The following is a 9678-nucleotide window of genomic DNA, read 5'->3' on the forward strand; positions in this document are numbered from 1 at the left end:
AGGAGTGGAATTGTGGATGATTGCTAGTCCTTGACGAGGGTGGTGAGTGATGGAGCTTAATGGGGGTTGGGATTGCTGGATTGCCGGTTTACAAGAAGGCATGAGCTCTGAAGGGGAGGCTGAGTCAGAGGTTACTGTACCAGAAGCATCAGCATAGGACTGGGAGAGATGACGAAACTGACCACGAAGGTATTAGGGCAGCTTACTTCCCAAAAGCAGTGCCCTGAGGCTGACTAGTCAGTCACTCAAACGAACGCAGAACTGGACAGGCAATCTTAAGAAACCAGTGAGTCCGCGGTGGGTCTGCAGAGTCTGGCTTCTCCGCTGGACTGTGAGGTCTATGGGGGCAGGGACCGCGTTCTAGATTTATCCCCAGCTTCTAGCAGAGCCTGGAATATACCAGGGACTCAATGATTTCTGTAGAAGTCATACATAATTCAGTGTATGCGCCCAAACTGAAGTTGAGAAGGAACAGACGGAAGGGGCGTAATATCACCCAGCGATCTTGGGGTAGAAGCAGACGAATTTTCCTGGGACGCGGCAGGACAAATAGTCCTAGTACTAAAGCCGGTTGCTGCCAGCTATTTTTCCGCAGGGGTTGGCAAGCCGATCCGGCCAGGAACAAAGGGGCGGGGTTAAATAGGGCCTTTGGGGAGGGTCCAGGCTGGAGAGGCCGAAGGGCGGAGGCTCAAGGAGGGGCCAATAGAGTAGGCAAATTTCCAAGCTCAACATTGTGATTGAAGTGTGTAACGTCATATCCGGTGTGGTGGGCGGGAGCGGGAAACAAAAGAAAGCCAAGGCGCACGCGCTGGTGCTGCTAGGGTTCTGGCGGATTCTTCCGCTCAGACCGAGAGAAGTGCTTCCGGGTCGCCGCCGGCTACCGCCTCCTGGTGTGGTAAGTACAGAAGCCAGGCTGCGGCCGCTGTCTCCCTGCCGCTTCTCTTCGCCCTCCCCCAGAGAAAATCCGTGGCCCTGCCGCGGCTCCTCAGGTCCTTCAGTTCAGACTCCTTTTAACAATAAAGAGCTCCAGCTCATTGGCGCTTCGTCGAGGCCAAGCCCCACCCCGTCGCCCAAGATCCGTCACTCATTGGTGTCACTTTCTGTCACCCAGCATTTCTTCCAGTTAATTGGCCCTATTCAGGCCCCGCTCCTTTCGCGATTGGTAACCCTATAAGGGCAAATGCCTTTTCGAATCCCGCCCCTGCATTCTTCGTGTTGGTCCACCCCGCAGTCATTATCATAATAAGCGAAGAATGGGCGGTGGCTTGGTGGCGAGGGGTGGGCTTTCCGAGCCTCAGTCTAAGTGGCCTCTCCTACTTAGGGGACGTGAGCTTGGGTGCTGTTGTGCTGGTGTCATGGGACGGGAAGCCGAGATTCACGGAAGGGCAGCGGCTGGCCCAGTGTCGGTCAAATGAGTTTAGGGTAAAAGCAGAACTAGACGTAGGTCCTTTTCTCCTGCTCATCTCCTCTAGTGCCTGGCCTCGATTTCTTCCCCGTGGGAATTCAGTGCCCCAACTCGTGGTCTAGAGCCCGTCGTTGCCTGTCGCAGGGCCTCAATTTTCCTGTGAGGTGAAAGACTTTTTTTTTTTTTTTTTTTTTAAGTCATTTCATTTTTTTTTAAATTTTTTTTTAAATTTTTTTATGTGACAGAGAGAGAGATCACAAGTAGGCAGAGAGGCAGGCAGAGAGAGAGAGGGGAAAGCAGGCTCCCAGCTGAGCAGAGAGCCCGATGCGGGGCTCGATCCCAGGACCCTGAGATCATGACCTGAGCCGAAGGCAGTGGCTTAACCCACTGAGCCACCCTGGCGCCCCGAGGTGAAAGACTTTAATTCAGATTCTCTGGGACCTTTTGGTCAGCCCCCTCAGCTGCTTAATCCTTGCTGAATTGACTTATTCTCTCACATGATAGTTCATTCAGCCTTCCGTTTACTTATCCATTTACTCATGCCTTTCTGAACCATACTGCACGTGGAACACCCCCCCCCCCCCCCCAGTTTAGCTGTCGTTCATGAGAGAGGTGATTAGTGTCCTAAATTTCTGACAGGGGTTAAGTATGGTAGGGATCATCATAGAGGGGCAAGAAGTAGGTTTTACTGTTTGGAGGAGGAAAAGATAGTGTCAGTGGAGCCTTGTTCTAATTTTGTCTAATTTTGTAGTGTTGGTCTGCATTCTGGATTCATAGCTCTACATTTGGGTTCCATTCTCTTCCCCGCCTTGACCAGTTTAAACACTTTACTTCTCCATAAAGGGAATTAATTATCAGAATAACTATGAGAGTATAGTATAATTGTTATTCCCCATTTTACAGATGAGGAAACTGAGGCTCAGAGAGGTTAAGTGACTTGGCCAAGGTCAAAACAGCTAGTAAGTGGTGGAGCAGGATTCAAACCCAGGTCTATCTAATTCCCACCAAGAAGAGCTATTTCCTTGCCACCTTCTTCTCCACCTCACCCCCAAATTAAACTGTAATCAAAACCCCAACCAAAGACACCTGACAGCTGGATTTCACCTGGCCCTTTACCTCAGTCTAGGAGCCATGTCCACCTTGTTTCCCTCACTTTTCCCCCGTGTGACGGAGACACTGTGGTTTAACCTGGATCGACCCTGTGTGGAGGAGACAGAGCTACAGCAGCAAGAACAACAGCATCAGGCCTGGGTGAGTAAGGACCTAACACGGTGGTGGAGCCTCAGTCAGGGAATAGCTTTTTGCCCTGAGTTGGGAATAATCAAGCTGGGAGGTTGGAGGGCTAGCTTCACATCTTTGTAGGACTCCGATTTACTATGGGCCCATTAGACTTCTGGGCCAGACTGGAGCCCAGGCTCTTTTCCCTAAAGCATAGGACATAATTTTGACTTTATTGAGGACCTCGTAGATAGGATATTCTAAAATGATAGTTTCTCACTTCATCCCCATCATAATCTTATGAGGAAACCACAGCCCAGAGAATTTATGTAGTTGGATCAAGTTTATAAGTAAGTGGCAGATGACAAGAGACAGAGGGATTGATTTCTTTCTGGAAACTGGAAGGAAGCTTCTCCACACTTGAGGGGTCATCTCAGGGGCACAGTGGGCTAGTCCCATGTCCCTGACCTCTCCTGCTCAGGCCCTGACCCTGCTCTTCTCCCATTTTGGCCACAGCTCCAGAGCATCGCAGAGAAAGACAACAACTTGGTACCTATTGGCAAGCCGGCCTCAGAGGTGAGTGGTTCCAGCAGGTAGGGCTTGTGTGGGGCCTAGGTGGACTAAGGCTCTGCTCTACTTCTGAAGGTCCTGCTTCTGACCCCTGAGCAGTTGTGGTCCTCAGCTCTGTGTGGAGGCTCTAAAGGGGAGTAGAATAAGTAGCCATTGGACCCAGCACTAAGGTCCGGCAGAACATGCATCTGCTTGCTAGACTCAAAGGGGTGGGGCATGGTTGGGGAATGGAGGGTCATTCGTTGTTCCCAGAGACTGGCTTCAAGTGGAGCAGCACTTGAACTGGTCCAGACAGCCCTATAGAGCCTATAGGCTCTCCCCTGCCTCACTAGCACTATGATGACGAGGAAGAGGAAGATGAAGATGATGACGAAGATAGTGAAGAGGACTCAGAGGATGATGAGGACATGCAGGACATGGATGAGATGAATGACTACAATGAGTCGCCTGATGATGGAGAGGTCAATGAGGTAGGCAGGGGTGTGGGGAAGGGCCCCTGCCCCTGACCTAACTGGTGCCCAAGGGGTACAGAGACTCTGGTTCCAGACGGGCTGGATCTGGTACTGGGGCTGGCCGGGTGGCTGAGGCCCCTTCCCACCCACACCAGCCTTCTCTCCAGGTGGACATGGAAGGCAACGAACAGGATCAGGACCAGTGGATGATCTAGGTAGACAAGGCAGGGTGGCCTCAGGGAAATTCCAGGCCAGCCCAACTTACCCTACATCCCCTGCAAAACCAGCTGATTTCCCCAGTGCCTGAAAGCTCACCCTTGGGTATCTCTTCAGCTGCTGCCAGGAACTGGTCTCCTTGGCCCCTCCCAGGCCATCACTTTGCCCTGGATTCCCCAGGGCCTGAGCCCAACCCACCTTTCTGCCTAGTACTTCACCCTTTGGTTGCCAGGTATAGTCTCTTTCTAACTCCCTTTAATAAAGACACAGGACTGATTCCCCCCAACCCCCGTGTCTATTCCCTATTTGTTGGTGGGGCCTGGAGGAATCCAGCACCTTCTCTTGAACTTCAGAGAGAGGGCACACAGGGGACTTCAGGCAAGCCTACTTGAGCATGTGGTCCAGGGCTAAGGAAGGCCAGGGTGGCCCTGGCCCCAGGCTCCATTACCATTTTCTCTGGCCCAGATTATATTCATACATTCCTTCAGAGCCTCTCTGTTTCCTCTGACCCCACCTGGAACTGCATGGGCTGGGGAGGGCTGGCTTTCTGAGGCCCAGAGCTGGAAGGCCCCTGGAACTCTTCCAGCCAGCATCCTTGGTGTTAAGAAAGCAGATTAAATCTCAGAGCAACACAGGGACTCCTTTGGATTCATCCAGAAAATCAGTGATAGAGTTGGGTTGGGAGCTTAAGACTCTTGCCTCTTAATCTGTGACTTGCTCTGGAAGGAGAGGGGCCAGTGGGACCAAGCAGTCTGACAGAACTTGATGCCTGAATCAGTGTGGAACAGGATGGGAGGCCACAGGTGGGAGGACAACCTCCCACCACCCTGAGCCCAGCACGTGTCAGGCCACAATCGGGGAGGGGAGGGGATGTTCTGCGGTCCTTGCTTGGGTGGGGGTGGAGGGGCAGCAGTAAGTACCCCTGGGCCCGGACCTTAGCTAGGCCCTGTATAGGTGAGCTGGGCTATGCCGTCCTTTATAGCAGGGAAGTCTGGGAGGCCAGTGTGGTGGAGGCGGCAGCGGTAGCGGCCACAGTTCTTGGCATACTGCAGGAAGCGAGGTGCACCCGGGAAGAGCACGTGGTCAGCCAACACAGTTGCACCAGCTGGCAGCAGGGCATGGGCCTCCAGCAGCTGCAGGTCTCGCAGGTAACATCGGGGCCGGTGTGCCAGGAGCACCATATCTGCCCGGTTCAGCAGGTACTGGGTTCGTAGGCGTGGGATAACCTCCTCTGAGCTACTCACAATGAGCTCCACCTGTGGGGGAGAAGGAGCTGGAGGTGAGGGTGGGAGAGGCTGTTCTCCCACACCAGACTCTTGCACGATCTGGCTTACTTTACGCCAGGTCCTGGCCTAGGACCCCACGAGTGTTCACACATTTCCTCTATCATCAGAACAAACCCAAGAGGTCAGCATCAGTATTGTGATTTCCATTCTGTCAGTGATGAAGCTGAGATTCAGGGAATAAGTGCTTTGCCCAAGGTCATAAAGCTCACAAGGGGTAGACTGAAGCTTTGGACCCTGATTTGCTGGGCTCCAGAGACCCTCCTCTTAACTGCTCCTTTGTCATCCAGCAGCAAATATGAGCAAATGACGTGGAACAGAAGGGCAGGAATTCATGAATCACCCAGGGTCACAGTCCCCTATGTGGAGCTGCTGCCTTCTCCTAGGTGGGATTCCCTCGCTGGAGAGGCCTGGCTCGGGCAAGGCTGGACATGGGAGAGAAGAGACAAGGGTCTGGGAGGTGGGGGCTGACCGTGCGCTCGTCGAAGCCAGCCAGGCGGATGAGTTTTTCAGCCACTACTGCCATGCGTGGGTCCCACTCCACGGTGAGAAGGTGGCCCCCGGGCGGCAGGGCACAGGCAATAAGCAATGTAGAGTACCCGCAGTGGGTGCCCAGCTCTAGCACGGAAGCAGGGGCCCTCTCCTCCACCAGCCGCATCAGGATCTGACCTGGGGGAAAGCAAATGTGGGAGATGGATGTAGGACCCCTGACAGAAAGGGATCTCAAATGGCCACCTGCCTCACTGCAACCCCCAACCAGCTGGGGTCTTCTCAGACTATAGTTCCAGCTGCTCCACTGGTCCTCTTCCCCGTCCCGGCTTGTCTCCTTCACTCTTTTCTTCATACCACCCATCAGGCATCTTTCCAACAAACAAATCTGACCCTTTGTTCCTTGGTTCCTATGATCCTCAAGGCCTTTGAGATTGAACTTGAGATCCTCAGCCTGACATTCAGGACCTTCTTGGACCCGATCCTAGCCAACCTTTCCAGTTCTTCCCATCTGTAGCCTGTATCAAAGCCCTCCCATACACTGTGGCCAGAATCAGCCAAGTCAGTGCTGACTCATTCCATCTTGCTGCGTTAGTATATGTGGCTGGTTTTGCCCCTCCCCACCCCTGTGTTTATCTGCTTGGCCAAGCTGGAAGCAATTCTAGGCTGTGTGTAAGTGTTGCTTCCTCCAGGAGGGCTCAAGTAGAAACAACCAACCGAAACCTTTGCTGGAACTTCCCAGTTTCATCCCCCCTAGTTATATTCATTGAATATCTTTCTAACCTTGGAATTTGAAAAATTTCTTCAGACTCTAAAAGCACTTGTGCCAGAAGCTGGGACTTAGACAAAGCCAGGCAGCTACCCTAAATGGGATGTGGGAGACTTCACGGTGTGGGGAGAAATATTTAGGACAGGTAATTACAAAATTATAGGTTATGCACTGTGATGGTTATTCCCTTTGTATTACGTCTCCTCTGAGGCCAGCATTTGTAGCTGATTGATCTATGTGGCCTCTGCCTCCTTTTCCCACCCAGCACCTAGTACAGGCCTAGTAAAAAAGGGTGGCAATAAGTGTTTGCTAGATGAATGAATAACTGCCTAACCCCCTCATTTGTAGAGGGAAAAAAAGAGCCCCAGAGAGGATTAGGAACCCGCCCAGGGCACCCAGGAGGCAGCGGCAGATCCCAGACCTTCCTTACCATCTTGGGGGTGCTTCCTAGAGCAGATGGTTAAGGAACACTGACCTTTGACAGGCCCCATGTGGCCCAGGTACTCGCAGTGGCTGCTCCAGTGGTCCAGGGTGGTGAGGATGTGACTGGGGTCCCCAGGCAGGGCATGGGTGAGCACATAGCTGAAGGCCCGCTCCTCAATCTGCAGCCCTGAAAGGCAATCTCGGAGGCTCCGCAGCAAGACCATACGCACCAGCAGTCGGAAGTAGTGCCGGTACCGCACCAGCAATGTCACCACCAGGGGCAGGAAGGCCAGGGCAATGGCGGGGGACATGGTCCCTACCAGGACTGGGTGTGAAGGGAGGCAGGGAAGGAAACCCACATGCATCATTGCTTGTCATTTGTATTATCTCTATATTTTAAAGACCATAGCTCAAAAGAGACTTTTGTCCAGAGTCACGCAGCAGAACTGGGATTTGAATCTGAATTGGTCTGATTTCAAGCCCATGCACTTTCAAGGACTTCATGCTAGTCTATGTTCTGCACCCACGCCCAAGCCACTTTTTCCCACTTCTGCCCCTTGGTCCTATCTTCACCTTGCTTCTTCTACCTGTTTCTCCTCATTTCCTCATCTCTGGACTGCTTTTGCAGACCTCCTCTGAGATATCCTCTACCCTCTCCACCCTCTGCCTTTTCTTCTCTGACCCATTAATGTAGAGCAAAAGAGCACAGATTTGTAGTCAGAAACCCCTTCAGGCCCTATGTGCTGCCTTAGTAGAAGGCAATCAAAACACTCCATAGGGTGTTAGAATGAGATTTCTTCCCACCCCTCCATCTGGTCTTCTTTGAGGGTGGGAGGAGTCCTTGATTCTATATCCTCTCCAGTCCTGTTTCCCCTCCCCTGCATTCAGCTTTTCTGTTCTCTCTCAGAATTCCTTTTACAAGTGTAAACACACACAGCACACAGCCCCCCTCACTTAAGCCTCTTCTTCTTGCTGGCCCCCTATAGGGGTAAGTGCCTTCTCCTTTGGCTTGCCCTGGACCATCCTCCCTTTCCTCCAGATCAGTCCCTTGTGAGGCCCCTGGTGATGGTGGGGACTGAAATTGAAAGTAAGAGTGTATAAATGGATGTGAGTAGGTGAGTGATAGTGAGTTTGAACTGATGTGCTTGGGAACCCTCACTCAAGAGCCCTGCTTACCTGGGCTGGAGGCTCCTGCTTGGAGACGATCAGAGCATAGGAAAGGAGGGGGAGTCCTTGGGGCCAGAGAACCCTGAGGCAGGCTGGACCTGCTTTCAATTATTGATGCAGAATTGCTGCTGCCACCTGAGACCTGCAGTTCAGGTTACTAGCTGCAGGAACAAGGTGGGGCTGACTCTTACCCTTCTCAACTCCTGAAAAAATTGTACCGAACTTCAGGGTCTTGATCTGAGCGGTAATAAGAGCTACTGGGTTTGGTGACCTCTCTTCTAACTCCTTGTATCAGGACAATGGGGCATGGTGTGAGCCAAAGTGATGGGAGGCTGTAATTTACTCAATTCAAAATTCAGCTTTTTGCTAAGCAAATGCCAGGATGTGGGTTGCAGAGAGGAGTCAGGTCTTGCCCCCTTCCTCCAGGAACTCCAAGTTTGAACGAAGATACTGATCCAGAAATGTAGAAGACATAATGCAGTGCTCCATAGATACAGGGACTTTGGGCTGTTTTGTGAACTGCTATGTATCTCTACAGAAGGGTGTGTGGCACATCAGAGACAGTAATTTTTTTTAAAGATTTTTATTTATTTGACAGAGATCACAAGTAGGCAGAGAGGCAGGCAGAGAGAGAGAGAAGGAAGCAGGCTCCCGGCGGAACAGAGAGCCGGGTGTGGGGATGGATCCCAGGACTCTGGGCTCATGACGTGAACCGAAAGCAGAGGCTTTGACCCAATGAGCCACCCAGGCACCCCGAGACAGTAATTTTTGATAAGATAAATGAAGGAATCAACATGACAGGAATTAAGCACAGGAAGCTAGACATTCCCAAATAATGGGATTGAAGATGGCAATCAGGAAAATACTGTTTGTAGTGAGGGTTGAAGACAGAAGACAGACCTGGTGGGGAGACAGTGTTCCAGGCACACATGGAATGTCCAGGTCAGTTAGGGAACTGCAAATATTTTCTTATGGCTAGTGAGGCTTCACTCCAATCATACCTGCACCGCCACCACAATCATTACTAGCCTCCATGATCCAGATGCTGGAATGGAAGGCAGGTGAGAGGGTCTGCAAGATCTTGAATGACATACGTGGACCTGTGTTCAGCGTCCAAGAGAAGCTATGGGATGGTTCTAAGAAAACATCATTGTGTTAAATTACTATGATTGCTGTAAAAAGGCCATTAAGATCGACGAGAAATGCTTGAGGGCAAAGCCCGTGAGGCGCTCTCTCTCTTCCAGGATTGAGCTCTGCTCCGGTTTGCGTAGGAATAAGGGCTTTTCTTCCAGTAAGTCTCCGATCCTCAGTAGATGCTGAGAACTCCGTTGGGCGCCATACTCTTTAGGTGTTCACAACTGCGGGCTGGGCATCTGGGTCCAAAGTTTGTATACAAACATTGTTGTGCTCTAGGAGCATGGGGCCTCAGTCCCACTCGCCCCTCGCATGGCATTTAGGAAAGCAAATCATGATAGCATTTGGTATAAGTTCACTCATTGCCTCAGAAAGGTAGCCTGGCCGTCACCCCACCACATAGTAGGAGGACCTCTAGAGCCGGCGGAAGAAAACGCGAGCTCCAAGAGTGGACAGGGGCTGAAGTCATGTGATCCGCCCCCCCTTTCATCGCGTCACGTGTCTTGCGTTTGTCAAGGGAGGTGAGCCTCCCTTATTGGTTGGCGATGATCA

General features: G+C 51.8%; 2 protein-coding genes across 10 annotated transcripts; one reads left to right on the forward strand and one right to left on the reverse strand.

Annotated features, from left to right (window-relative positions):
- The first annotated feature begins 752 nt into the window (after nt 1-752).
- On the forward strand, nt 753-7124 carry ANAPC15 (anaphase promoting complex subunit 15). Of its 8 annotated transcripts, XR_007120853.1 has the most exons (6): nt 1238-1422; nt 2527-2656; nt 3140-3199; nt 3526-3663; nt 6442-6547; nt 7011-7124. XR_007120853.1 is itself a non-coding variant. In XM_047690719.1 (5 exons), exons 2-5 carry the CDS (start codon nt 2537-2539, stop codon nt 3858-3860), a joined length of 378 nt encoding a protein of 125 aa, XP_047546675.1. In that variant the 5' UTR covers nt 753-895; nt 2527-2536; the 3' UTR covers nt 3861-4147. The 8 variants fall into 8 exon arrangements, 7 of the variants coding, with proteins under 7 accessions (XP_047546675.1, XP_047546679.1, XP_047546678.1 ...); XM_047690719.1 differs by lacking the exons at nt 1238-1422; nt 6442-6547; nt 7011-7124 and adding exons at nt 753-895; nt 3801-4147; XM_047690723.1 differs by lacking the exons at nt 1238-1422; nt 6442-6547; nt 7011-7124 and adding exons at nt 765-895; nt 3801-4147 and having other exon boundaries at nt 2532-2656.
- Nucleotides 4286-9591, reverse strand: TOMT (transmembrane O-methyltransferase). 2 transcript variants are annotated; one of them, XM_047690701.1, is made up of 4 exons: nt 8893-9591; nt 6878-7150; nt 5617-5813; nt 4286-5117 (listed from the first exon to the last, which is right to left on the reverse strand). In XM_047690701.1, the coding sequence occupies exons 1-4, from the start codon at nt 8921-8923 to the stop codon at nt 4797-4799; spliced, it is 822 nt and encodes a 273-aa protein (XP_047546657.1). In that variant the 5' UTR covers nt 8924-9591; the 3' UTR covers nt 4286-4796. The 2 variants fall into 2 exon arrangements, with proteins under 2 accessions (XP_047546657.1, XP_047546656.1); XM_047690700.1 differs by lacking the exon at nt 8893-9591 and having other exon boundaries at nt 6878-7193.
- Between the last annotated feature and the right edge of the window lie 87 nt (nt 9592-9678).

The sequence above is a fragment of the Lutra lutra genome, chromosome 10, assembly GCF_902655055.1.
Source record: "Lutra lutra chromosome 10, mLutLut1.2, whole genome shotgun sequence".
Classification (NCBI taxonomy): Eukaryota; Metazoa; Chordata; class Mammalia; order Carnivora; family Mustelidae; genus Lutra; species Lutra lutra.